The sequence below is a fragment of the Neoarius graeffei genome, chromosome 12 (assembly GCF_027579695.1).
Source record: "Neoarius graeffei isolate fNeoGra1 chromosome 12, fNeoGra1.pri, whole genome shotgun sequence".
NCBI classification, from domain to species: Eukaryota; Metazoa; Chordata; class Actinopteri; order Siluriformes; family Ariidae; genus Neoarius; species Neoarius graeffei.
Genome location: NC_083580.1, coordinates 57,653,357 through 57,681,173, shown reverse-complemented (window position 1 = coordinate 57,681,173; position 27,817 = coordinate 57,653,357). Strand labels below are relative to the sequence as shown.

Genomic DNA, 27,817 nt, shown 5'->3' with positions numbered 1-27,817 from the left:
CAAATACTGATGCAAATACTGCCCATTGTGTAGTTATGATTGTCTTTAGGCTTGCCATCCTCCCACTTGCAAGTGGTAAGTGATGCGCATGCCCGATATGCACCGAGATCACACACACAGCGGCTCAGTCCCGAATCACTGCTCGTGCACTCCACTCGCGCGCTCTGTGAGCTGCGCAGGGCCGGAGTGCGCACCCTCCAGAGGGCACTCGCTGTTCAGGGCGGAGTGATTTGGAGCGCAGGATGCCTGCGGAGCCGAGCGTATCCGTGTATTGACGTTGCTGTGTGCACGCGAATCGTGTATTGGCGTTGCTGTGTGCACACTAATCGTTTTAAAAACGTTAATCTGATGATCCGCTGATACGGTCTAATGTAAACCCCACCTTACTCTACTCATTTGTGTTCAGCAAATAAAATTCCATTTCCTAATTTGAAACGGTTACTACGATAGTATTAGAGACATCCTCAGCGGACATGGCAAATGAGACTTTTCAGTAACATAACTTTTGATTTAAAATATAAAAGGTCATCACATGAAGATGAAAAGAAAAAAGGGATACCAATTTTACGGGAAGCACCTTTAACGGGAATGTACAAATCAGTGTGAGCTGGCGAGTCAGCTAGTTAACGTGCTATAAAGTGAGTGTGGCTTCTTCGGGATCCATTTCCACTAGTACAGCAAAAAAAAAAAGAAAAGACAAAACGTCACTTACTCTGTATTAATTTCTTGTTTAAAGAACTGTTGTATAAAAGCAATATCACACTGTTGTGTGGCCATGCTGTTGTACTGAATATCAGCATAGCTATTATTTTCTTCAGCAATCTGCCTGCAGCCTCATGCTTATGACCGAATGACAGTCGTGCTGACATTTAGTACAGCCGCACTCCCTGTAATTATACTATGCATGATAGTATAGAACTTTACTGTTATACAGTCGTTTACTGTAGATTTTCCAGTACTACACTGGCAACCGAGGCTACCAGTAAATTACTATAAAATCGACAGTATTTTTTACAGCGTAGAGCAAAATCAGGTGTGAAAAGTGATTAGATGTGTATAACCTTCAAAATATTCTTGTATTTAGTGACGTAAAGATTGTGAAACATTATTTCACCAGCACACAGAGCTGTTAGTTTGCCGTTTCACCAAAAAATGGACACCCTCTGTTTTTCCTTTATAAATCCACTCTTAAAATGAGCTCAGTCAGACCAGATGTGCCTTTGCAGAAGTAAGCTATGTGTACTTTGTAATTATTTCTCTTTATAAATAATTGCAGAGAAATCAGAAAGTTCATGAGGAACTTGAGAAAGAGGTTTAACTGAGTAAATATCTCCTATCATGCTAGTCCAACTGGTGAAGAAAATCCATTTTCACTTTAATTTCTTTAGCATGTGGCTTTTGTAGGTGTGGTACAAAGAAACAGATCAATATGACTCAGGTTTGTGTATATATTGGTGTATTAGAGTTGTATTTAGTCTAAAATCAAGGTGTGTGTGTGTGTGTGTGTGTGTGTGTGTGTGTGTGTGTGTGTGTGTGTGTGTGTGTGAAATTTACAATAGATTACCATAAAACCTAGCTGAAGTAACCTGTTGATACACCTGATGCATGTACAGTACAGTACCACACCCATGAAAGCTTCAAGCTGAAGAAATGAAAGTGAAAATGTGGTTCTCCCAAACAAGTAGACAAAGAATCTAAAGAATATAAGATTTACACAATTTAACTTCTTATCAAAGTATGAGAATGAAGAAAACTGATTATCAAAGTCACCCACTGCAGAAAATCCAGTGTGATCATGGGTACGACACTGATGACACATGATCATTGGTGTCCTCCAAAATGTGGTATGGCTTGAAGTGGTCTGGAAGAAGATTGTGTGTGAGATCCAAGATGCATTGATCCAAGAAAAACACCAGGAGCAATCTATGACTGCTAACTTGTTGCAAAAATTCCTGACAATCAGTATTTCTAAGAAATAAAATCAACACTCAAAGTTCCAGGTCTAAAATTGACTATACATTAATAAAAGTACTGAAAATATCTTCAATTTATATTTCTTTCTGGATTTTAACTGAGAAGGTCTGTGATTATAGGATAAAATGATTTGATTAGCGCCTTGAACACGATACTTAACAAGAGGGTTTTTTTTGGTGGCACGGTGGTTTTTATGTAACAATGCTGTACATTAATTATAATTAAAAGCAAAAATAAGATCAGAGTATAGCACACAATTTAAATAAAATCAATATTTCTGTGGTAAAATGAAGCAATACCAATAATCATCTTCAGATCTGATGATATGACAAAGAGGAATATATATACAGTGGTGCTTGAAAGTTTGTGAACCCTTTAGAATTTTCTATATTTCTGCATGAATATGACCTAAAACATCATCAGATTTTCACACAAGTCCTAAAAGTAGATAAAGAGAACCCAGTTAAACAAATGAGACAAAAATATTATACTTTCTCATTTATTTATTGAGGAAAATGATCCAGTATTTCATATCTGTGAGTAGCAAATGTATGTGTAACAGTTCTTACAAAGGGGTGGAGCACAGAGGACGGCAGGACAGAGATCAGGTTCAACAAGAGTTTTATTTTTACACTTTTCAGTGGTCTCTGAACAGCACACACACAGCCAGACACACACGCACACACATCAGGTGTCTGGTTCAGGAGAGATCTCCTGCTTTCTGCTCTCCCTCCTTATATAGGGCGCGGTCACTGGGAAGACACACAAACAGGTTAATTGCTCTCAGGTGTAGTGATTCTGCCACTTACCTTCCCTGACTCCGCCCTCCTGTCACAGACCAGCGCTTGACCACGCCCCCGCTGCCACATACCCCCACCACCCGACTCAGGCCGGGCGGCCGTCCGGCCTGCAGCCGACTCCCCCCCCCGACGGGAGAGGAAGTCCGCCACGACCATCTGTGCCCCCGGCCTGTGGACCACCTTGAAATTAAAGGGTTGGAGTGCCAGATACCAACGGGTGATCCGCGCGTTGGCATCTTTCATGCGGTGGAGCCACTGGAGGGGCACGTGGTCCGAACAGAGGGTGAAAGGGCGCCCCAGCAGGTAGTACCGGAGGGCGAGGACCGCCCACTTGATGGCCAGACACTCTTTCTCTATGGTGCTGTAGCGCCCCTCACGCACCGACAGCTTCCTGCTGATATACAGGACAGGGCGGTCCTCCCCCTCCACTTCCTGGGACAAAACCGCCCCCAGCCCTCTGTCCGACACATCGGTCTGCAACATAAAGGGGAGAGAAAAGTCAGGGGAGTGTAGAAGTGGCCCCCCACACAGTGCAGCCTTTACCTCCAAAAAAGCCCGCTGGCATTGCTCCATCCACTGGACCGGATCTGGTGCCCCCTTTTTAGTGAGATCAGTCAGCGGGCTGTTGACGTCCGAATAATTAGGTATAAACCTACGATAATAGCCAGCCAGCCCCAGGAACTGTCTCACCCCCTTTTTGGTCTTGGGCCTCGGGCAGGCCGCAATTGCTGCAGTCTTGTTAATTTGGGGACGCACCTGCCCATTGCCCAAGTGGAAGCCCAGATACCGTACTTCCACCCGCCCAATCGCACACTTCTTTGGGTTGGCTGTGAGACCCGCTCGCCTCAGTGACCTAAGGACGGCCCTTAGGTGTTCAAGGTGCCTCGGCCAGTCATTACTATATATGATTATGTCGTCAAGATAGGCGGCCACATAGGTGGAGTGGGGGCGGAGGACCCTGTCCATCAGCCGCTGCAATGTAGCGGGCGCCCCAAACAGCCCAAATGGAAGTGTGACGAATTGGTGTAAACCAAACGGTGTGGAAAAGGCCGTTTTTTCTCGGGATAGTGGAGTCAAGGGGATCTGCCAATATCCCTTCGTCAAATCCAGTGTTGAATAAAAGCGAGCCGTGCCTAGTCGATCGAGCAACTCATCAATACGAGGCATTGGGTACGCGTCGAAGTTAGACACCGCGTTGACTTTTCTATAGTCCACACAGAACCGGACCGACCCGTCGGCCTTGGGTACCAAGACCACCGGGCTGCTCCAGTCACTGTGGGACTCCTTGATGATGCCCATTTCGAGCATGGTCTGAAGTTCTTCCCGAACCACCTTTTTTTTGTGTTCGGGTAGCCTGTAAGGGCGGCTACGCACTACCACCCCCGGGGGCATCTCTATGTGGTGCTCTATGAGGTTAGTGCGACCGGGCAGGGGCGAGAACACATCCGAAAATTCGGTCTGCAACTGGGCGACCTCCGTGAGTTGGGTCGGGGAGACGTGGTCTCCACAGGGGACCGGAGAGGTACGTGATGCCAATGCCCCTTTTTGAACCTCCAGCCCCAGCTCCGCCTTCTCTGGAACCACCGACACCAACGCCACGGGGACCTCCTCATTCCAGAGTTTAAGCAGATTGAGGTGGTAAATCTGTAGCGCCCCACCCCTGTCCGTTCACCTCACCTCATAGTCGACGTCCCCGACTCGCCGTGTGACCTCAAAGGGTCCTTGCCACTTGGCGATCAATTTGGAGCTCGACGTGGGCAACAGTACGAGTACCTTATCCCGGTATGAACTCCCTACGGCGCGTACCCTTGTTGTACAGGCGGGCTTGCCATTCCTGGGCCTGCCACAAATTCTCCTGAGTTAGGTGGGTGAGCGTGTGGAGTTTTGCGTGCAGGTCCATAACGTATTGAATTTCGTTCTTGCTTTGTGAAGGTCCCTCCTCCCAATTTTCCCGCAGCACATCTAGGATGCCGCACAGCTTACGCCCATATAATAATTCAAACGGGGAGAACCCCGTGGAGGCTTGGGGAACCTTTCGCACTGAGAACAACAAGGGCTCGAGCCACTTATCCCAATTACGTGCGTCCTCACTTACGAATTTTTTAATGATATTTTTGAGGGTGCGATTAAACCGTTCCACTAAACCTTCCGTTTGAGGGTGATACACGCTGGTGCGGATCGGCTTAATCCCCCATAACCCATACAGTTCGCGCAGTGTCCGTGACATAAATGTAGTGCCTTGATCAGTCAGAATCTCTTTCGGGATTCCAACTCAGGAGATGACGCGGAAGAGTGCCTCCGCAATACTGCATGCTGAGATATTGCGCAGAGGCACTGCTTCCGGGTATCGCATTGCATAGTCCACCAGAACTAATATAAAGCGGTACCCTCGTGCTGACCGATCTAATGGCCCGACGAGATCCATCCCAATTCTCTCAAACGGGGTCTCGATCAACGGTAGAGGGCGCAAAGGCGCTTTTGGAATGGCCGCTGGGTTTACTAACTGGCATTCGCGGCACGCCGTACACCACCTACGGACATCGCCGCGAATCCCCAGCCAATAGAATCGGGCCATTATTCGGGCTAGTGTCTTATCCTGCCCTAAGTGTCCAGCCATGGGATTGAAGTGAGCCACCTGGAATACCAATTCCCGGCGGCTCTTTGGAATTAAAAGCTGTGTGACTCGCTCTTTAGTTTGAGTGTCCTGCGTCACTCGGTATAATCTATCCTTCATAATAGAAAAATAGGGGAAGGACGGGGTGGCGTTCGGCTGGAGCGTTTGACCATCGATTACTCTCACTTGGTCAAACTCATATCTTAGAGTCTCGTCTCGCGATTGTTCTAACGGGAAATCCATGAGGGATTCCCCGAGAGAGAGAGGAGGAGCCGGGGGCTCCTCACTCTGACGCGGAGATGACGTAGACGGCTCTGTGACAGCTGCTCCCGCCAAAGCGACACCGGGACCTCCCCCTGCTAAATGGCAGGACCCACTCTCGACTAAGCGCGTCATCAAACCCCGAAATCCCGGCCAATCAGTCCCCAAAATTAAAGAGTGGGTAAGGCGAGGATTAACCGCCGCCTTCACTATAAATTTTTCCCCTCGGAAAAAAATGTGGATTGACACCAAAGGGTAGCGGTGAATATCCCCGTGCACACACAACACCTTCACCCCCTGTGCTCCCCCCAATGCCTCGTTTTGCACCAGGCTTTGGTGAATTGAGGTCTGGTTACAACCAGAATCCACCAACGCCTGATATGTATCCCCTTGGATACTCACCGGTATGCGATACGCTCCGGCCCGATCGAGGGCAGCCTCTGGCGCATCGGGGATCCGAACCACCGCACCCACCTCCATCGCCATGCACTGCTGTTGAAAGTGGCCTGGCTCCCCGCAGCTCCAGCAAACCGGCCCGGGCTTTCCCTCTGCACCGGTGATCTGGGGCTCACTCACCTGAGGTGGGGGAGAGACAGACACAGAAGGGAGAAATGGGAGGGCACCGCGGGTACGGCGGGCTGGCTGGGGTGGTGCCGGCCCCCGCCTCCGCGGTGGGGGAATGGGGCGAGGATGGGACACAGGAGGAGGGAGAGAGAGAGAGAGAGAAGAGGAGAGAAGAGATGATGCCATCTGCTGTCCTGCTGCCGGGACAGCCGCCAAATGGTCCTCCGCCAGCTCGACTGCCCGATCCAGTGACGCCGGGCGGTGGCACTGGACCCACTCCGCAGTTCCTGCTGGCAAGCGCGCGACGAACTGTTCCAGCACCACCTGGTCGATGATTCCCTCGGCGTCGCAGTTGTCGGCCCTCAACCACTGCCAGCAGGCGTCCCAGAGCTGCTGGCCAAACGCGAATGGCCGGCCGACTTCCTCCAAGCGCAACACGCGGAAGCGCTGGCGCTGCTGTACTGGGGTGCGCCCCACGCACTGGAGGACGGCCCGGCGGAGGTCCGCGTAGGCCAGCCGGCGGGGAGCTGAAGCACGGCCAGCTGTGCCTCTCCCGTTAGCAGGGGGAGGAGGCACACCGTGCGCTGCTCCATCGGCCACCCCGAGGCTTCGGCGACCTGCTCGAAGAGCGTGATGAACGCCTCGGGGTCGTCCTGCGGGCCCATCTTGGTGATGGTGAGGGGAGACGGGCCCGCGGTAGGAGCGCTGGTGGACCCCGCCGACGTGAGGAGGTGCCGGAATGCCTCTCGATCTTCCGGTTGGGCCAACACCAGGGCCTCGAACCGCTCTTCTTGCTCCTTTCAGAGGGTGAGTAGCGCCTGGTGCTGGCTTTGCTGGGCCGTGGTGAAGGTGTGGGCCAGTTCAGCGAACGGGGAGGACTCCATGGGGCTGTTAGGCTGCTGTGCTCCAGATCCCGGGTTTCAGCACCACTGTAACAGTTCTTACGAAGGGGTGGAGCACAGAGGACGGCAGGACAGAGATCAGGTTCAACAAGAGTTTTATTTTTACACTTTTCAGTGGTCTCTCAACAGCACACACACAGCCAGACACATGCGCACACACATCAGGTGTCTGGTTCGGGAGAGATCTCCTGCTCTCTGCTCTCCCTCCTTATATAGGGCGCAGTCACTGGGAAGACACACAAACAGGTTAATTGCTCTCAGGTGTAATGATTCTGCCACTTACCTTCCCTGACTCCGCCCTCCTGTCACAGACCGGCGCTTGACCACGCCCCCGCTGCCACAGTATGTGAACCTTTGCTTTCAGTACCTGGTGTGACCCTCTTGTGCAGCAATAACTGCAACTAAATGTTTCCGGTAACTGTTGATCAGTCTTGCACACCGGCTTGGAGGAATTTTAGCCCATTCCTCTGGACAGAACAGCTTCAACTCTGGGATGTTGGTGGGTTTCCTCACATGAACTGCTCGCTTCAGGTCCTTCCACAACATTTCGACTGGATTAAAGTCAGGACTTTGACTTGGCCATTCCAAAACATTAACTTTATTCTTCTTTAACCATTCTTTGGTAGAACGACTTGTGTGCTTAGGGTCGCTGTCTTGCTGCATGACCCACCTTCTCTTGAGATTCAGTTCAAGGACAGATGTCCTGACATTTTCCTTTAGAATTCACTGGTATAATTCAGAATTAATTGTTCCATCAATAATGGCAAGATGTCCTGGCCCAGATGCAGCAAAACAGGCCCAAACCATGGTAATACCATCACCATGTTTCACAGATGGGATAAGGTTCTTATGCTGGAATGCAGTGTTTTCCTTTCTCCAAACATAACGCTTCTCATTTAAACCAAAAAGTTCTATTTTGGTCTCATCCGTCCACAAAACATTTTTCCAACAGCCTTCTGGCTTGTCCACGTGATCTTTAGCAAACTGAAGATGAGCAGCAATGTTCTTTTGGAGAGCAGTGGCTTTCTCCTTACAACCCTGCCATGCACACCATTGTTGTTCAGTGTTCTCCTGATGGTGGACTCATGAACATTAAAATGAGCCAATGTGAGAGAGGCCTTCAGTTGCTTAGAAGTTACCCTGGGGTACTTTGTGACCTCGTCGACTATTACACACCTTGCTCTTGAAGTGATCTTTGTTGGTCGACCACTCCTGGGGAGGGTAACAATGGTCTTGAATTTCCTCCATTTGTACACAATCTGTCTGACTGTGGATTGGTGGAGTCCAAACTCTTTAGAGATGGTTTTGTAACCTTTTCCAGCCTGATGAGCATCAACAATGCTTTTTCTGAGGTCCTCAGAAATCTCCTTTGTTCGTGCCATGATACACTTCCACAAACATGTGTTGTGAAGATCAGACTTTGATAGATCCCTGTTCTTTAAATAAAACAGGGTGCCCACTCGCACCTGATTGTCATCCCATTGATTGAAAACACCTGACTCTAAATTCACCTTCAAATTAACTGCTAATCCTAGAGGTTCACATACTTTTGCCACTCACAGATATGTAATATTGGATAATTTTCCTCAATAAATAAATGACCAAGTATAATATTTTTGTCTCATTTGTTTAACTGGGTTCTCTTTATCTACTTTTAGGACTTGTGTGAAAATCTGATGATGTTTTAGGTCATATTTATGCAGAAATATAGAAAATACTAAAGGGCTCACAAACTTTCAAGCACCACTATATATATATATATATATATATATATATATATATATATATATATATATATATATATATATATATATATATATATATATATAAAACACACACCCACACCCACACACACACACACCCACACACTGTCTAGTGGCCAGTGCTAATCGATAAAGAAATAAAACAAAAGAGGCTGGCTATGATAAAAGAAAATTCTACAACCCAGAAACAGATGGGAGCTCCGCTTTTAGGCAGTACCTAAATCTATATATTAGTACAATAATACAAGATCCAACACCTAGACTAATCTGTGACATACACCTGATACATCTGATAAAAGGTTTTAGGTATAAAGAGTCAATGTTGGAAGATTGAAGAAAATCAGTTCTCAAGATCACCCACTGCAGAAAACCTGGCAAGATCATGGGTATCACACTGCTTGGTGTCCTCCTGCATGTGGCATGGTTCAGAGTGGTCTGGAAGAAGATTGTGTGGAATCCAGGATGTATTCTGGCCATGAATATAATTCATCCATGAACATAATCAGGACCATTCTGTGACTATTAGATGGTTGCAAAAATTCCTTTCAGTAGTCCTACAAGTTAGAAAAATCAACATTGTCAAAGTTTCAGGTTTAAAAATAACTTTGAACTCGTAAAAGAACAAAAAAAAAACCCACCCTTATTTACCTATTTTTTTCTTTCTAGATTTTAACATAGAAGTTCTGTGATTGTATGATAATACTATTTTTAATCCCACAAAGTCTGTGGCACTGTTGTTTTTATGACACAGTGATGGTCAAGTTAAGTTTATTTTTATAGCACTTTTAACAATAGACATTGCCGCAAAGCAGCTTTACAGAGTTTTAATGAAACATGAGCTAATTTGATCCCTCATCTATCCCCAGTGATAGTGGTGACAGTGGCAAGGAAAAACTCCCTCAGACAACATGAGGAAGAAACCTCGAGAGTAACCAGACTCAAAAGGGAACCTATCTTCATTTGGGTCATAACAGACAACATGATTATCACATTTTTAACAGTTTTAACCTGAAGTCTGTTTTGCTGAAGTTATAAACTCCTCACTGATGGAAACTTGAGTGCAAAACTGTTCATAACAACTGCAGTTCTAGAGTTAGCAAGTCAACTGTAGTCCTCAGCCACAAAAGCATTACTGTAAGTGTCCAGAGCATCTTCCAAGTGTGACTTTCAACTGTCCATATGGGGCCGTCCTCCACAGGAGCGATGTGATGAGACTCCAGCCAGACGTAGGGCATCAGGATGGATCAGGCAGGTCCGAGGAGCAGACGAGGTCAGCATCTTGATCTCCGGATTGACATGTAACTCAGAGGGACAGCCAGGGGGAGAAAGAGAGAGAAAACACTGGTTGTTAGGTATGCCCAATGTCACCCAATGAGTAGGAACAGTATATGTTTTGTGCTGAATGCAAGCAGGGACTCCGTCAAAACTAACTATGACAGCATAACTAAAAGGGGAGAGCCAGAAGGTAACACAGACATGAGGGAGCCCCAAGACAAAGCAGCCAGCCGCTACACCGTCAACAAACTCGAGTGAGCGAATGAGTGGGGGACTGACAGCATCCATACATCCCAGTTTACCAAAACACCCTATGCCTGAGGATCCTCCAGATCTACTCCTTTACCTAATAAAATTAACAAAAGGCTTGACTAAACAGATATGTTTTCAGCCGAAACTTAAACACTGAGACTGTGTCTGAGTCCTGACCACTACTTGGAAGGCTGTTCCATAACTGTGGGGCTTTGTAAGAAAAGGCTCTGCCTCCTGATGTAGCCTTCACTATACGAGGTACCAGCAGGTATCCTGCACCTTTTGATCTAAGTAGGCATGGCGGGTCATAAAGGACCAGAAGTTTGCTCAGGTACTGTGGTGCGAGACCATTCAGTGCTTTAATGTTCAATAGTAGTATTTTATAAACAATACAAAATTTGATTGTAAGCCAATGCAGTGTGGATAAGACAGGGGTGATGTGGTCATATTTTCTAGTTCTAGTAAGGACTCTTGCTGCTGCATTTTGAACTAACTCGAGCTTGTTTATGCACTTATTGGAACATCCAGACAGTAAGGCATTACAATCATCCAACCTGGAGGTAACAAAAGCATGAGTTAGTTTTTCTGCGTCGTGTAGTGACATTAAATTTCTTATCTTAGCAATATTTCTGAGATGAAAGAAAGCTCTCTGGGTAATATTATCGATATAAGTTTCAAATGAAAGACTGGGGTCAATAATCACCCCGAGGTCTTTTACTGCTGCACGTGAAGAAACAGAAAGGCCATCCAGAGTTACTGTGTAATCAGAAAACCTACTTCTAGCTGCATGTGGTCCTAGTACAAGTACTTCAGTCTTGTCAGAGTTAAGCAGAAGGAAGTTAATAAGCATCCATTGTCTAATGTCGTTTACACATTCCTCAGTTCTATTAAGCTGGTATTTCGCATCTTGTCTAATACCATGTTTACAAATAATATCACCAAGAGGTAACATATATAAAGAAAAAAGCAGTGGGCCTAAGACAGAACCTCGTGGAACACCAAACTTTACTTCAGTATGTCTAGAAAAATCACCATTTACATCAACATACTGATAGTGATCAGTTAAATAAGAGCTGAGCCAGGAGAGGGCCGTTCCCTTAACTCCCACAACATTTTCTAGCCTATCCAGAAGAATGGAATGATCAATGGTATCAAATGCTATACTAAGGTCAAGCAACACAAGCAGCAAGACAGCCCTGATCAGATGCCAACAGTAGGTCATTTACTACTTTCACCAGTGCTGTCTCTGTGCTATGATGAGATCTAATTTCATGGATGTTATTCCTATATAAATATGAGCATAACTGCTGTGCCACAGCTTTTTCTAGGATCTTGGAAACAAAGGGGAGGTTTGATATTGGCCGATAATTGGACAGCTGACAGGGATCAAGGTCAGGTTTTTTAATCAGGGGTTCGATAACTGCAAGTTTAAAGGATTTGGGTACATAGCCAATCCTAAGAGAAGAATTTATTATTTTTGGAAGCGGTTCAATTACAACCCCGATTCCAAAAAAGTTGGGACAAAGTACAAATTGTAAATAAAAACAGAATGCAATGATGTGGAAGTTTCAAAATTCCATATTTTATTCAGAATAGAACATAGATGACATATCAAATGTTTAAACTGAGAAAATGTATAATTTAAAGAGAAAAATTAGGTGATTTTAAATTTCATGACATCAACACATCTCAAAAAAGTTGGTTCAAGGCCATGTTTATCGCTGTGAGACATCCCCTTTTCTCTTTACAACAGTCTGTAAACGGCTGGGGACTGAGGAGACAAGTTGCTCAAGTTTAGAGATAGGAATGTTAACCCATTCTTGTCTAATGTAGGATTCTAGTTGCTCAACTGTCTTAGGTCTTTTTTGTCATATCTTCCGTTCTATGATGTGCCAAATGTTTTCTATGGGTGAAAGATCTGGACTGCAGGCTGGCCAGTTCAGTACCTGGACCCTTCTTCTACGCAGCCATGATGCTGTAATTGATGCAGTATGTGGTTTGGCATTGTCATGTTGGAAAATGCAAGGTCTTCCCTGAAAGAGACGTCATCTGGATGGGAGCATATGTTGCTCTAGAACCTGGATATACCTTTCAGCATTGATGGTGTCTTTCCAGATGTGTAAGCTGCCCATGCCACATGCACTAATGCAACCCCATACCATCAGAGATGCAGGCTTCTGAACTGAGCGCTGATAACAACTTGGGTCGTCCTTCTCCTCTTTAGTCCGAATGACATGGTGTCTCTGATTTCTATAAAGAACTTCAAATTTTGATTCGTCCGTCCACAGAACAGTTTTCCACTTTGCCACAGTCCATTTTAAATGAGCCTTGGACCAGAGAAGACGTCTGCGCTTCTGGATCATGTTTAGATATGGCTTCTTCTTTGAACTATAGAGTTTTAGCTGGCAACGGCAGATGGCACGGTGAATGGTGTTCACAGATAATGTTCTCTGGAAATATTCCTGAGCCCATTTTAAGATTTCCAATACAGAAGCATGCCTGTATGTGATGCAGTGCCGTCTAAGGGCCCGAAGATTACGGGCACCCAGTATGGTTTTCCGGCCTTGACCCTTACGCACAGAGATTCTTCCAGATTCTCTGAATCTTTTGATGATATTATGCACTATAGATGATGATATGTTCAAACTCTTTGCAATTTTACACTGTCGAACTCCTTTCTGATATTGCTCCACTATTTGTCGGCACAGAATTAGGGGGATTGGTGATCTTCTTCCCATCTTTACTTCTGAGAGCTGCTGCCACTCCAAGATGCTCTTTTTATACCCAGTCATGTTAATGACCTATTGCCAATTGACCTAATGAGTTGCAATTTGGTCCTCCAGCTGTTCCTTTTTTGTACCTTTAACCTTTCCAGCCTCTTATTGCCCCTGTCCCAACTTTTTTGAGATGTGTTGCTGTCATGAAATTTCAAATGAGCCAATATTTGGCATGAAATTTCAAAATGTCTCACTTTCGACATTTGATATGTTGTCTATGTTCTATTGTGAATACAATATCAGTTTTTGAGATTTGTAAATTATTACATTCCGTTTTTATTTATAATTTGTACTTTGTCCTAACTTTTTTGGAATCGGGGTTGTACTTCAGGTATTATCTGTTTGAATATACGTGTAGGTAAGGGATCTAGTATGCAAGTTGAGGATTTTGTTGCAGAGATTAATGAAAGTAGTTCGATTTCTCTAAGGGGAGTAAAACATTCTAATTGCTGATCTGATACAGTTATATTGTTAACTACAGGGTCACTTAAATTGTCACTTAAGTTGTCTGACCTTAAATTAGTCGTTTGAATTTTTTGTCGGATATTTTCAATTTTGTCATTGAAAAAATTAATGAAGTCGTTGCTACTACATACTGCAGGTGTGCATGTGTCTATAGTGGACTTATTCCCGGTTAATTTTGCTACAGTATTGACAGTGACCCAATCAAAGTTGACAACTCTGGGAGATCATTTATAAAGCTCTGTGCAGTAGTTGAAGTGAATGTATGTTTAGTAGCGTGGTGAGATGCATATATTACTACTCAGACATATTTTGAATGAGATGAGATAATGATCTGAGATAACTTCAGACTGTGGAAGTGTGACTATGTTTAACCCGAATGTTAGTATTAGATCGAGAGTGTGATCACCATTATGGGTCAGTCCTATGACACTCCCCAGAGGAAAATTTTGTTTCTCATTTGTATCCCTTCTGTTGCTCAGGAGACAAAATGGTGATTCTCTTTTAAGGATCATTTAAGTATTCCCATACGAAAAAAAACAGTAAAGAACTTATAAGAATTTACCACTGTCTTAGTAGTAAATCCTTATATAAAGATTTATAAATAAATATATATGCCATGTATGATTTACTCCTTAAAGTGGCCCCTTTTGCATTTTCCTCATACAAATTTTTTATGAAAATCTAGTATGTATGAAGGGAACATTGTGCATGGTTTTTACAGATAATGTGTATGATGAATTACACCGTCTTTGTATGCTTCATGTAATGTTTGTAGTTTTAAATTATATTTTACAGTTTAAAATGTATATGCCTTTTATATGTAAATCCACACAAACATATGTGTTTTTGTTTGAATTGTGGATGTATCGTAAAGGTATTCTATGATGGCTCTCTATGTTTTTTATATGTCAACCTACTGAAAAAGACAGGTTTATTGTATGACTTCTTTAGGTTTATAGATGTTTTTATATGTCGATCAATTACTATAAATGTAAAAATAGAAAAGATTTTTTGTATGAATTGTTCAGGTTTATCTATGTTTTTAAAATGTCAACCAATCACTGTAAGGAAAACACAGTTTTTTCGTATCACTTTTAGGTTTATTCACTGAACTTTAACACCTTCGTAGCAAGGGCAGACGTGGCTTGGTAATTGTCAGGGACCAAACGCGCTCAAACCACAGTTTATTAATAACAGGGGAAAAGGGAGTTGGGAGAATGTATGTGGGTGAAGTTCAGTGGCAGGAGAACTGAGAGGCAGGGATGGCTGGTGGTGACATCTGAGGTCTCCCATCCAAGTACTGACCAAACCCAACCCTGCTTAGCTTCTGAGAGCTGACAGGATCAGGCGAAGTCAGACAGCTGTGGCTATAGGCTGACAGTACTTGGGTTTCAGGCAGTCTCCCAGCAAGCAGTACCTCAGCAGGCAGGAGTAGAGAGCAGGCTGGAACACAGAGTCACAAATCAGGTAGCAAGATAGGGGACAGAAATGCAGGGTCAGGTGAGTAGGGCTCCAGGCAGGGCTGCACACACCAGGCAGATGGAGAGGCAGCCGAGCAGCAGGGCTGAGCGAGCTGGAGATCAGGCGAAGGTACAGGAGAGGCAGGCAAGAGGCAGAGTCGACAGAACGGAAGGCAGATTAGGTTACTGGGGCTGGAGAGCAGACAGAGTCAGACGGAACAGAATATTTTCAGGAGTCAGAGTAGTAGGAACACAGAGCAGGTTATCAGGCTGAGAGTTGCAGACGATCTGACACAGAGGCTTGGGAGGACTGCAGCTTAAATACACACGGGGGGGAGCAGGTGATCGGCAACAGCCAATGACAGTCACTGAAAGATAATAAGAGGAAGTGAGTGCGGGCGTGGCCAGTAATGCTGAGTGGAGATGTTACCTGAAGAGAGAGGCCCACAGGTAGGACCATGACAGGTAATGCTTCACAAAATGAACAAAAATGTACAAAACAGCAGCATTACAATAAACAAAATATATATATAACTCTAAAAAAAATCTCACTAACATGCCCTGCAGAAAATGCAGTTTAACCTCAAGGTGTGACAGATTTGTTTTTTGCCCTTAGTTCAGTGATTTTGGCATTGATCGCCGAGCCAATAGTTGAGAGAGGGGTCTGCGGAAACCGCTCGATAGTTGCACCTACAAAAGAAAAAACAAAAAAATGCAAAAACTTAGAAGGCTCTTGTCAGCAGATGCATAATAGTGTAAAACATCTTCATTATATAATACTGTAGCTGAAAACCTACTGTAAATTGCATTGACTTTCACTTTATCCAGGGGTAGCCGATCGCCAGCTCCAGTCTTTTTGGTGCCCTGTAGGTTACTGACTAGTAGAGTGTCCAGAGGGAAAACAGCAGTGAGCAGATGCCTGACAAAGACTGTGACTGTGTTTGAATTGAGGGCATAGGTCCATGCCAGCTTATCCACCATCACTCCTGTCCCAGGATAAATCTCCACCTGTTTAAATGAGGACACAAGAACGGCATTAAAGCTGGAATATTTTTTACTTTTTCCTCCCCCCAATCACAATACACTTCAAAGCAATAGTTCATAGAAGCATTCTAGGGTCTAGGGTCCATTTGATCATGGGAACCAACAAAGGATCCTACAATGCTTCTTTCCCAGAATATTGCTTTAAGACTGTAAAAATGCAATCAGAGATGGCAACCTGGGCTCCTGACCAATGCTACAGATGGCTTTTTAACATTGCATTATGCATAGATGTGTGTGCGTTTGTCCAAGATTGTATGATGATGTGTGTTTGGCTCCCACTGCAGAGGATACACACACAGGTGGACAAACAGACATACAGACAGCGTCATTGCAATACCTGGCCAAATACCCCGTGAGGGGCAAGGTCTCATCTCATCTCATTATCTCTAGCTGCTTTATCCGGGTTGCAGGCAAGCTGGAGCCTATCCCAGCTGACTACGGGCGAAAGGCGGGGTACACCCTGGACAAGTCGCCAGGTCATCACAGGGCTGACACATAGACACAGACAACCATTCACACCTACGGTCAATTTAGAGTCACCAGTTAACCTAACCTGCATGTCTTTGGACTGTGGGGGAACATGCAAACTCCACACAGAAAGGCCCTCGCCGGCCCCGGGGCTCGAACCCAGGACCTTCTTGCTGTGAGGCGACAGCGCTAACCACTACACCACCATGCCGCCCCAAGGGGCAAGGTAATAAGAGTAAATTACACTATACAATAGTACACACTTTCCAAGGATGTCTCACATGCAGTAGATTCATTTTCTATACTGTGTTCATTTATTCTTTGAAAATCAATTACCTTAGGTGACTGGGCCGTTGGTGATGCAGTGGGAGAGTGGGCTGTGGATTTTGGTGATACTTCAGAAGTGGGTCCTGAAGTGGATGACCACCCAGCAATACTACCTACTACTGGTGAAGTAGTAGGAGTAGTCATCGAGTCCATTACTTTCCTCATGCCATAAACTAATCCTGGCACTTGTCTTTAACTCGCTCTAGTGACCTCATTTTTTACACTACAGACAAAAATATTACATCAGTGTGTTCAGGAGACCCTTGTGGCGCTCAGTGTGAAAGAATTTTGTGAATATCTTCTTCTGTTTTCGTGTAAATCCCCATTGTTTGGGGGGTCCCCCCTGAGGAAAAACTGCCCTTTTTGTGTGCTTCTCTGTCTCTCTGCTCGCAGCGCGCGGGTGGGGGAGGGGATGCTCGCTCTCACACACACACACGGGAGGGAGGGGCTGCTCCCTCTCAGAGAGACACAGGCTTGTAGCTTCATGGCAAGTCACACATTCACACAGTACAGCTCAGCTCCAGCAACTGTGACTGCTACGCGCACTGCATCACTCTCACAATTTCCCACAGGGGAATTGTCGACTCTAGATTTTAATGGGTACCTCCTGAAACAGGTGAAAAGTAGCCAAGCTGTTCCACAGCAGATCTGCAAACGGGTAGTAATGGCCCGCGCATTCCCCCGTTTAGCAAAGCAATTTCTAGCAGATGCACCAGCAGAGGTTAAAGAGTTTTGCAAAGACATGAGACCTGGAAAGCACCATGTCAAGAGGTTCAGTGAGGTGACAGCCATTGGCTCACCACAATTAAGAGTAATCTCTGCCTGTGACCAGGCTGCCATCCACAAAGTGAAGGATATTCCAACAAAGACTTCTGTTAAGTACTACAGGAGAATGGCTGTAAATGGAGAAATTGTTCATGGCCATACTTACACCAAAACAAAACAAAGAAACAACTCTGTTGTGCTTTTGACAGATGGGAGTATTTTTAGAATTTCCCACTTCATTGACACTGGTGATGATTGTTTATATGCCATTGGAAACCATGGAAATTGCACAAGTCAGAGGTTTGCCAAAGGATCAATCGTCAAAACCTCTCTGAATTACATGTCAGCTATCCATTTTCCCACAGGCTTTCACAAAGCCATCAACACTGTACAGATAGTTAAGCCATGTATGTATATTCAGTGCACTCAGTCCAGCCCAGTTGTTTGTCGATTAATAAAAACACATTACTGTAAATGATGGAATTAATTAATTGTGTATATCAGTTGTAATATGAAATTATACAGTACATGTTATAAGGGAATATGTGCATAAAATGTTGTATTTCTTCAATAAAGTGACAAAATACAGTGTATAGCTGCTTTCTTCTTTCTATTATTGCAATCAATATATGTTTGACCTTTGTGACCTATGACCTTTGTAATAATTAGGACTTTGCAGAGTGAAAATCTGTTTACAGCATGTCAGATGTTCATATGCTTTATCAGTGGAAGAGATGTTGACAGTGCTCTTTAATGTTTTTAAGTTTGTATATTTGCATTCCCCCATGCTGCCCAGCAAGCTCTCTCCTCTCTTCACCCACTCCCAGTTACACACACACACACACACACACACAAAGTGAAAGGCCTACAGCAATTGTCATGTGGTTAAAATGAAGTTTCTCTGACATTTGTAAGGATATTGTATGACGGACTAGTGACATATACAGCCTTTGCAGGTTGCAAAGTTTTATATGTTTCATGCTAAACATATTTTACAAAAATCCTATAGCTGGTTTCACTGTCATATACAAATCTTCTAGAGTTCAGATAAAACATGTAAAAATAGTATATGATTTGTCTATATCTTTTCCGTATGGGTTACTTTTGTCACACTTCTTTCTCCTAATTTTGCCTTAGGAGAAATTAAAGAAGCAAAAGATGAGACACAGCAATGAGACAAGTAGGAGTCACAAAAGAGATATTAGGGTTTTTTTTGGGGGGGTTCCACCTTTATTGGATAGGACAGTGTAGAGACAGGAAACAAGCTGGAGAGAGAGACGGATCAGGAAATGATCGCAGGTCAGAATCAAACACAGGTCCCCGGATTTATGGTATGGCACCTTAGTCAACTGAGCCACGACTAAGACTATTTTATTAGTTGACTAATTTCAACTTTCATGAGAAATAACGCGAACGTCTGCATCATGCGGGATTTGCAGGCGGGAGCGGGACAAAATATGGCAGGCGCGGGCGGGAGCGGGACTGAAAATCATAATTCTTTGCGGGAGCGGGCGGGAGCGGGACTGAAAATTCTGTCCCGTGCAGACCTCTAATCTGAGTATTGTTTAAGCCTTTGTTGAGATCTCTTTTGCAAATCAAAAAAGGACTAAACTGAGATGACTAGAATGAGAATGGTTCAAGATTGTGTAGAGACTTCTTTTACAAAACTGACGGAGCCTAATCTGAGACTCACCAAATAGATCTGAAATGAGAATTGTGTGAGTTTACAGAGAGAGCTCTCTGGTGGATCAGCCTGAGTAAAGTATGAGATGTATAAATTGGTCAACACTGAGCATTATTTAAAACATTGTTGAGAACTCATTTGTAGATTAAAGGGAGTCTACAATGAGATAACTTAACTCTTTTGCTCCAGAGACAAACCTGAGAAGCAGGAGACAAAAGCAATAATCTCATTTTAATATCATTATGATCTCATTATTGTCTAGGAGAAACAATTGAGAAAGAGAAGAGATCTCATTTTAAAATTTCCTTTCCTCTGGATCTGACTCACCCCTACTGAATCTAAAATTGACACAAACACTGCTTTCAAAGGGTCTTCTGGGTTATCGAAGTGAATATTAAAGTCTCCGACAACTAAAGCTTTGTCTGAGAAAATAACCAGGTCTGAGATAAAATCTGCAAATTCAGAAAGAAACTCAGAATATGGCCCTGGGTGCCTGTAAATAATAAGTAATGGAATTAACTGGGTAGACTTATTTTTCAAGGCTACATACATTATATTAGTATGAAGAACTTCAAATGTATTAAATCTATAACCAAGTTTTTGTGTTACACTTAGATAATCTTTATAAATAACCATGATGCCGCCTCCTCTGCCAGTTAGACGAGGCTGGTGTATATAACTGTACCCAGGAGGACTCGCTTCATTTAATGCTATATATTCATTTGGCTTAATCCATGTTTCTGTTAAACACAGTACATTAAACTCCTGATCAGTAATAAGTTCATTAACAATTAGCGCTTTAGATGTACAGTGGTATCATGGTTTGGGCCTGTTTTGCTGCATCTGGGCCAGGACGGCTTGCCATCATTGATGGAACAATGAATTCTGAATTATACCAGCGAATTCTAAAGGAAAATGTCAGGACATCTGTCCATGAACTGAACCTCAAGAGAAGGTGGGTCATGCAGCAAGACAACGACCCTAAGCACACAAGTTGTTCTACCAAAGAATGGTTAAAGAAGAATAAAGTTAATGTTTTGGAATGGCCAAGTCAAAGTCCTGACCTTAATCCAATTGAAATGTTGTGGAAGGACCTGAAGCGAGCAGTTCATGTGAGGAAACCCTGTAAATAGCCAAGTATACAGTGGTGCTTGAAAGTTTGTGAACCCTTTAGAATTTTCGATATTTCTGCATAAATATGACCTAAAATCTCATCAGATTTTCACACAAGTCCTAAAAGTAGATAATGAGAACCCAGTTAAACAAATGAGACACAAATATTATACTTGGTCATTTATTTATTGAGGGAAATGATAAATAAGGTGATTTAATCCTGGGAAATTAATGGCGTGGCAATAAGGTAGCAAAAGAGGACAAAAACACAAATGGCAAAAATAGTCCGGGTTACAAGAGACAAAAACCCGACAAAAACACTAAAGCAGAAAACCATGAACAAGAAAAAACCCTTGGTGCAAAAAACATGAACTAGAAAAAATAGCTAGAGGGGAAACCCATGACTGGCACAGAACCAGCTAGAGAAAACAAACGAGACGTTCTGGCAAAGTCAGAGTCTGAGAACGGCCTTTAAATAAGCAGCGGTGAAAACCCAGAAGTGAGTTCAGGTGGGATGGAATTCCCGTCCCGGATTAGGATCGGTGCTGGCGTGGGAGATCCGTAATCTCCGGAGTGGATGTCCGGGGCGGAGCATAACAAAATCAGTGGTTCATATGCTATATTATTTTTTTCGCGGTCCGGTTTCCATCAAATCCTGTGCTCTGACTGGCTGGCGAGCAGGTCCATATCCTACGATACGGACCCCAGTTACGGACCTCTGGCGACTCGCTCGTTCACAACAACAACAAACATAGTAGCATTTTTTGTCAACATTTATCTTTTTTATGAGATTTATTTATAAGATTATCAAAAATCTTATAAATTTTTGCCTGCATTTCTCAGGAGAATAGCATTAATTTAGCATGAGTTTTACTACCCTGAGGAAGAAGAAATAAAAGAAAACATTTCAGGAGAAAGCTAAAAACCTGTAACTTGCTAACGCCGAGCAAGAACATGGCTGAATCCTCTCATCTCATCTCATTATCTCTAGCCGCTTTATCCTGTTCTACAGGGTCGCAGGAGCCTATCCCAGCTGACTACGGGCAAAAGGCGGGGTACACCCTGGACAAGTCGCCAGGTCATCACAGGGCTGACACATAGACAACCATTCACACCTACAGTCAATTTAGAGTCACTAGTTAACCTAACCTGCATGTCTTTGGACTGTTGGGAAACCGGAACACACCCACGTGGGCAACATGCAAACTCCACACAGAAAGGCCCTCGCCAGCCACGGGGCTTGAACCCAGACCTTCTTGCTGTGAGGCGACAGCGCTAACCACTACGCCACTGTGCTGCCCCTGGCTGAATCCTGAATGACTCAATTTTGTATAAATAGGGTACCACATAGGCGGCAAAATGTAGGGTTTTTTTTCCTGCCATGGAAGTGCACTTGTATACCGAGGAGGAAGCCATTTGCATTACAGCCGTGAATGAGGATTCAAAATGGCGGCTTGGCTCGGTTTTCCCTTTCTGGTGCTCTCGTTTTCTGTTAGAATTTGGTAAAGAAAAAAATAAATATATCATTTACCAGCTTAAGGTCAGTCTGTATGGTGAAATACTGTGACCTCGGCCTTGAATACTGACCTCGGTCCAGAGGACCTCAGTCAGTACTTTCAAGACCTCGGTCACGGTATTTCATGATACAGACCTCCAAGCTGGCAAATAGCACATCTATTCAGGTTGGTTTTGTGCCCTTGCAAATATTTTGCTCAGACACTCATGAGGAGCTCCGCTTTTAGGCACTGCCAAACACGGGCGATTGCTCTAAGACAACGAGGGAGGCTCAGCCTCCTCTAAAAATGATGAACATCGAATCATAGAAATATATGTGCTCAACCCAACTACAGTGCGAAATCGTTCCGTTATAACTTTCCCCAGTTCGCCTAATGTGCACGTGAGTTTTTCCCCCTCGTGACAGCGCGATGCAGCCCAGCCTCAGTGGACTTCAATGGCATTGGGAGCTATGCGCTTTTCAATATCAAAATGCAAGACGGTTATTGGACAAATACTGCGAAAATGCCCACCCACGGAGTCCCACGGACTCCCAGCCTCAGTGGACTTCAACGGCATTTGGGAGCTATGCGCTTTTCAATCTCAAAATGCAAGACGGTTATTGGACAAATGCTGCGAAAATGCCCGCCTACGGACTCCGAGCCTCACATGGGAGGGACATGGCAGTTTCCGCGAGGAGACTGGTGATTGGTGAAAGCGGCCGGATATTTTCTTTGATTGACAGCTCGTTTCAACTATAGACAGGCAGCGGTGAATTTCAGTTCAGTCCCATGCAGATTCGCAAGTGCTGTGGTGTATTGTAAGAGATCAGCTTACATTTCAATTTCATTCATTACATACGGTTTCTACCAGCTTTTTTAGTTTGTATATATTTTCATTGTAAATAAAGTGTAAATATAGTGTTGTCAAGTTTGCTATCTTAGTTCCAGAAATTTCGTTTATTTGAGTGACTGAACTTGAACTTGAAGGGGGCTAGTCAGCTAGCAAGAAAGCTGCGCACGGATGCCAAGCATTGCTGATTTAATTTTGGCGAAGCCATTTGCTAGTCTTCCTTTCGAGGAAAAAATTAAAATTAAAGAGCAGGGTAGACCAACGCCTCAAATTGACTTGGTGAAAAAGGTAGAGAATAATACTCGTTCCTTCCTGGTACGAGAAAGTGAATTGGCTAACAGCAAGTGACCCACATCAACAACAGTAAATAGGCTACTTTAGTAATATGTCATGGATGGACCAAAAATATAGAATCTCTTTAAAATGTTTATGCTGAGTATATTATATTGGAATATATATTTCTCTGGATATGAATTAAACACAGCTACAATTCTGAAAACATTTTTAAACAAAAACACAGCCGAGAACATTTCACACTACAGACCTGGATTAAAAGTGAAGGGTTATCAAAATTGTCAATAAAACATTTCTCAGTCAAAATAAGCAAAATATAGGGAAAGTGTCATTGAATGAAATGTGTGGCACCCAATAATGATCAATTTTTAAACAACATGCCACAATTTTAAAATATAAAATGTTAAAATATACCCCCCCCAACACCACCATCATGTATATTGGACAGTAGGCTAATGGGCCAAAAGAACCTGTTATTTCACAGTTTGTGACCCTGCCAACAATCAGCCAGAACAGAGGCAAGAGTATGGGCAAAATTGATGTTTTTTCTTTTTTCTTTTAAAATCTGGAAATATCGTAACCGACCAGCCTCCCCTGTTTGAAAGACTACCAGCCGCCACTGCTGCCAAAATATCTATATTACTCAACCATGTAACTTTAATTGCAGTCACTCATAGGAGAAAATTAACGTCATTTTTAAGCCTGATTTAGAGTAAAACAAGGGATGTCAGAAAATTGTTATTATGATTATTTCTGTGTAATCAAAATGAGTTCTTGTATTTAGTAACGTAAAGCATGAGCTACATTATTGTCAGCAGCACACAGCACTGTTTTTACAGAGCTATGGTAGTTTATGTACTGTTAAAAGGAGACAGGAAAGAAAACAGGAAATTCATGTTTCAAAAAAACCCAAAACGGACACCCTCTTTTTTAATCCCACCCTCAAAACAAGCTCAGTCAAACCAGACGTGCCTTTATAGAGGTAAGCACATTTGTATTTTGATTTCTTATAGACTTAACACTTTTTATAGCATTGTTTCAGTAAATTATTGCATAATGTATTACAATTACAGTCCAGTGACGATTTAGTTCATAAATAATTGCCGAGAAGTAGTAATGGTTGTGATGAATTTGAGAGAGAGTTTTGATGTAGTAAACTGTCCTTGCTCTTTGGCTTCTTGTATTTCCAGCATTCAGTTACTATAGTCAGAATATCTCATAACATCCAGCTATGTACCATCCTGTGAACACTTGTTATACCACAGTGCTGTCAGAATTTGATTAATTTTTTCGAATAGCAGCTCCGAAAATAGTGCCGGCTAAAAAGTACAAGGGAATGCACTCCTTCTACTACAGAAATATGTCCAGTGATAACTTACACAGGGACTTGTATCATGGGTGCTGTAAATAAACTAGGACTAATAATAAACGGATTAAAAACTGTGCTGTTATTTAGCAAAGAAAACTGTATAATCATGCGATATGATGATATGTCAGGAGACATTTATTTTACATTTATGGAAGGAGATGTGAATCAAGTTTTCAAACAGGGTACGAAGATCTGTAACTTTCCACATGACCTAATGTCTACATTTTCCTGTTATCCAAATGCAGTGATCTGAGTATTCTTCTCTGAACACCATCATGTGGGCTGAAGATGATTTGAATCCAGGAATTCCCTGTCTCGAGAGCTGGTCAGAACCTGCTAATGGGAGAGTGTACCGAATGTATCATGGTACCTCTCCACAGGCTGCTGCCGAAATCATGAGAAACGGCTTTAAGCAATCTGAAGACGGCATGTTAGGGCGTGGTGTGTACCTCAGCAGGGATCTTGATAAGGCCAGTAGATACCCTTTGAAGCTGCCTGAGCACCAGAGAGTTGTTATAAGGGTGAGAGTCAATGTTGGGAGAGTGAAGAAAATCGATTCTCAACGTCACCCACTGCAGAAAACCTGGCATGATCATGGGTACGACACTGCTTGGTGTCCTCCTGGATGTGGCATGGTTCGGAGTGGTCTGGAAGAAGATTGCGTGTGGGATCCAAGCCGTATTGAGGTTATTAAAATAATTCGTCCAAGAACAACATCAGGACCATTCTATGACTGCTAAATTGGTGTAAAAAGTTTTGACTGTAAAAAATAAAGTCAACACTATCAAAGTTTCATGTCTATAAATGACAATAAATTAATACAAGAATTGAAAACATCTTCACTTCATTTACTGGTGTGAACATAGAGGTTTTGTGATTAACTCTTAATCCTGCAAGAGTTACCTACTATCAATGGGCATATATATATATATATATATATATATATATATATATATATACACACACACACACACACACATATATATATATACACACACACACACCACACACACACACACACACACACACACACACATATATATATATATATATATATATATATATATATATATACACACACACACACACACACATATATATATATATATATATATATATATATATATATATATATATATATATATATATATATAATTCACTGGATATGAGCAATCACTCGCTCTGATTGGCTGGCTACTCTACTACGAGGATATCAGCTCATATACCATGACTCGGGAAAACCAAATTGGTGGCTTTGTTATCAAGTATTTAAAAGAAACAGAAATGGCTAAAAGTATTTAATTTTCTTCCCCCCCCCCAGTATCTCCTGTTCCACACTCTAACCCAGTTAGTGATGGTAATGCACCTTTTAAGTTGGTTCGCTAATCGTCAAAAAATCCCTCAAGAAGAAGAACAAAATGGCGGAGCGTGTTGTTGAACCAACCGAGGACAAAATAAAAACTCTACTCAAAAACAAAACTTCAAAAAATACAAAAAAAAGCAACAAAATATGGAACAAAAGTATTTGATGGTCAGAACATATCTTTTTTGAAATTTTCAAGAATTATTATAATAGCATTTTTCACAAATTGCTACTGTCATTTCACCTGTTTATTTACATTCTAAACAAAAATGATTTTGTCGTATGTTTCAAATAAAGTTTTTATTTGTCAAATTTGCAAAAAATAAAAATAAAAAATGCTCTGTTTTTCAAAATGGTGGCACGGTGGTGTCGTGGTTAGTGCTGTTGCCTCACAGCGAGAAGGTCCTGGGTTTGAGCCCAGTGGCTGACAGGGGCCTTTCTGTGTGGAGTTTGCATGTTCTCCCTGTGTCTGTGTGGGTTTCCTCTGGGTGCTCTGGTTTCCCCCCCAGTCCAAAGACATGCAGGTTAGGTTAATTGGTGGCTCTAAATTGACCATAGGTGTGAATGGTTGTTTGTCTCTATGTGTCAGCCCTGCAATGATCTGGGCACTCAATCTACACACCTTGTTGGCTATCATCTCATGTACAATTCAATTTCGTGGAATGATTGTTTTATATATATATAAAACTAAAATCAGAACTATGAAAGCAATGGGTGTATAGCCCATGCATTACCCATGCAAAGACATTTTTCCAATTATCAAGATAAAATCATAGCTTTTCTGATATTTACTTCAGCATGGATAGTGGATGCAGTAAAAGTTATATATCGTGCACTATGTTTCCAGAGAAACAGGACATTTCAATGCTTTAGAAACTGAAACCAACTAATATACAGTTCATATTGTATATACACAGTATATATTGCTTTTCATTCTCATTTCTTCAGTCTGTGTCTTGTGTGATCTGATATGATTACTGGCATTATTTTTGTTCTTTTGTTTTCATTTCCTGTGGAAATTTCTGTGAAGTACTTCAGTGGGGCTCAGCAGATGGGTGTGAGTCATATTTATCTTCATGCACACACTGTGCGGTTTGTGTGGTATGGATAACATGATCTTACCAAATAAATTCAATCAATATGTTTTCTTCACTTTGCATATTTGGCTAGCCTTTTTTTTTCATGGACATTTGCACATAGCACTTAATTCTCAACTGATTATTGCTGAGAGATTGATCGAGATTAAGAATATTTTTTATAGCTATGTGTGTCTTTGTGTATATGAAATGAAGGGTTGTCATGTATGTTGCTGTCTGGTAATATGCCGTATCCCCACTATACAACTACTCATTTCTGATGTATTTACCACTAAAACAATGCAACAGAAAACAGAATTTATTCCTTGTTTATATGCACATGTTGTAAATCCCATGTAAACTGCATTAGGTCAGGAATAAACCCAAAGGGACTTTCTCTTATAGGAAAATAATCAAAAATGGGGTGGTGTAATGAATCTGATTCACTTTTACCACCCTGATGGGATAATTTCCCGATATCAGCACATCCATAAGTGTTTTATACCACTTATAGCGCAGCAATTTGATAATGATTAAAATTTTTTTATTGATTAAAGAATGACATGTCATACATTTTATTAATGTATAATTACATTTAATGTTGGACAATCCTTAATCAGAAAAAGTTGGGACAGTATGTTGAAATTGAAATTAAAACTGAAAACAATGATTTGTAAATAATCTTTCACCTGTATTGCACTCAAAACAAGACAAAAGCACATTATTTGATGTTTTACTTAAAGAACTGTATTGTTTTTTTCAAATTAAACACATTTCATTGGAACAGAATGCTCAACTGCACTCTGTCAATATGGGCAAATGTGAAATTAGCACACCTTAATTGTGCAATACATTCACTTA

At 42.7% G+C, this 27,817-nt stretch overlaps 1 protein-coding gene across 1 annotated transcript in view; it reads left to right on the top strand.

The window, feature by feature from the left end:
• LOC132894785 (uncharacterized) overlaps nt 1–25,351 on the top strand; it is a 47,707-nt gene extending 22,356 nt beyond the window's left edge. Inside the window, exons 5-6 of the mRNA XM_060934902.1 lie at nt 17,519–17,844; nt 24,766–25,351. Of these exons, the coding sequence (XP_060790885.1) occupies nt 17,519–17,844; nt 24,766–25,257 (818 nt within the window). The 3' untranslated portion in view covers nt 25,258–25,351. The remainder of the gene's footprint in view (nt 1–17,518; nt 17,845–24,765) is intronic.
• Nucleotides 25,352–27,817: the final 2,466 nt, after the last annotated feature.